The following is a 1,549-nucleotide window of genomic DNA, read 5'->3' as shown; positions in this document are numbered from 1 at the left end:
AAACATAAAAAGAACACGTTTAGTTTAAAACATAAATAAAATTTAACAAACTAAAAAAATGATAAAATAAATAAATTACCATTTCTGTTGATAATCAAATTTAATCTCCTCTCATCCCACATCTTTACAAAATTCGCATGCCCCACAGTCCAATCAAATTTTCACAAAGTGGTACGCTTCTTGTTGACTCTTGACAGCGATGGTTCGAGAGGAACAAAATCAACCGGCAAAATTCCACTTAAGTGGGCACAAGTCCGGTCGATCATATGCTAATTTTTCAAAACATATCAATATTGTGTGGGAAAGTGCAACATCCATCTGCCTAACAAGATAATGAGGCAGAAAATTGTCGAGCAATCTTGCATATGGCTGCCACACAATCTACGAGAAAAAATAACATAAAGTTAATTGAAAACTAAACAAAATTAGAATAGAGTAACTAAAAATTCACATAAATAAAATAAACTTACATTTTCATTTATAAGCATCACATCAAATCCCTCTCTTTTGTTTTTGATATAGGAGTTTTTGGACTTGCGTTCCACCGCTTGAGACCATCCCATCATTAATGGAAAGATAGAAAACAACTCTCTTTCTTCAAAATTCTCTCTATAAATATCCACATCATAGAGAGTGCATGGAATTATAGGGAAGTGTTCATAAAAGAAAAATTACAAACAAATGAAAAATATAAATTATAATATATTAACTTATATAAATGAAGGAAATAAATAAAAATAATATATACCGTAAAAAAATAGGCACAAAAACTCGAGACTTGGAGATTTTTTCCATCAATCATTGCCCTTTTAAATTCTTCCATGTTGTGTGATGCAATTGACACAATAATGCAGCTCCCCATGCATAATTTTGAATAGCATCCACATCTCTCAACAAGGACAAGTACATGCACGGAACTGAAGAATGATCCCTACGGGGACTAAGAAAGCATCCGATGACGTAAAGGACATATGCTCTAACGTATGGATCAAGTCCAGCCCCAACTAAAACGAGGGGAATGTCCTTGAAAGATAGTAATTCCTTGAGAATTACATCACATCTGTTCTTCGGATGGAGAAGCCTCGGCGATAACAATAACTCACTGCAGATACCGGGGCATTCATCAGCTTTATAATCCCGTCCAATTACTGGCAAGCCATCAATGGAGAACCCCGTAATTCTGGCCACGTCGTCTAATGTTGGGGTTATCCTCTGATCCCCAATGATAAAACATGACATATCGACTAAATAATGATTTATCAGTGCTAATAAAAAGTCGATTGTCGTCCTATAGTCCATGTTTATTCTGTGGACGAGATCAAAACCCGTCCCTTCCAATCTCTGAATGACAGCGTCGACTGGCTGCTATTGTTTTAGCAGTCTTAGGTGTATTCTGCTCTTGTACATTTTTTCTGCAGATGACACAATTCAGATTAGAACCATCCTATAAAACTGACCATATATAGATTTAAAAGTCAGAACATATACACAAAACAAAAGCAAAAGATGAGGATGACAAATTCTCCTTGTAATTTAGAATTTTCTAAAC

At 34.9% G+C, this 1,549-nt stretch overlaps 1 protein-coding gene across 1 annotated transcript; it reads right to left on the bottom strand.

The window, feature by feature from the left end:
- Positions 1-219: 219 nt before the first annotated feature.
- Positions 220-1,299, bottom strand: LOC111376743 (protein MAIN-LIKE 1-like). The gene is made up of 3 exons (XM_022999720.1): positions 845-1,299; positions 471-609; positions 220-381 (listed from the first exon to the last, which is right to left on the bottom strand). Exons 1-3 carry the CDS (start codon positions 1,297-1,299, stop codon positions 220-222), a joined length of 756 nt encoding a protein of 251 aa, XP_022855488.1.
- Positions 1,300-1,549: the final 250 nt, after the last annotated feature.

Source organism: Olea europaea, unplaced genomic scaffold, assembly GCF_002742605.1.
Source record: "Olea europaea var. sylvestris unplaced genomic scaffold, O_europaea_v1 scaffold156, whole genome shotgun sequence".
Taxonomy (NCBI): Eukaryota; Viridiplantae; Streptophyta; class Magnoliopsida; order Lamiales; family Oleaceae; genus Olea; species Olea europaea.
This window is presented reverse-complemented; position numbering and strand designations above follow the sequence as displayed.

What these genes read in the sequence shown, in the direction of transcription:
- LOC111376743 (XM_022999720.1), bottom strand. Translation starts at nt 1,299, where the DNA reads ATGGACTATAGGACGACAATCGACTTTTTATTAGCACTGATAAATCAT. An exon ending in GCATGGGGAGCTGCATTATT is followed by an intron (nt 610 to 844) that starts GTGTCAATTGCA and finishes GGATATTTATAG; the next exon opens with AGAGAATTTTGAAGAAAGAG. An exon ending in TGATGCTTATAAATGAAAAT is followed by an intron (nt 382 to 470) that starts GTAAGTTTATTT and finishes TTTTTCTCGTAG; the next exon opens with ATTGTGTGGCAGCCATATGC.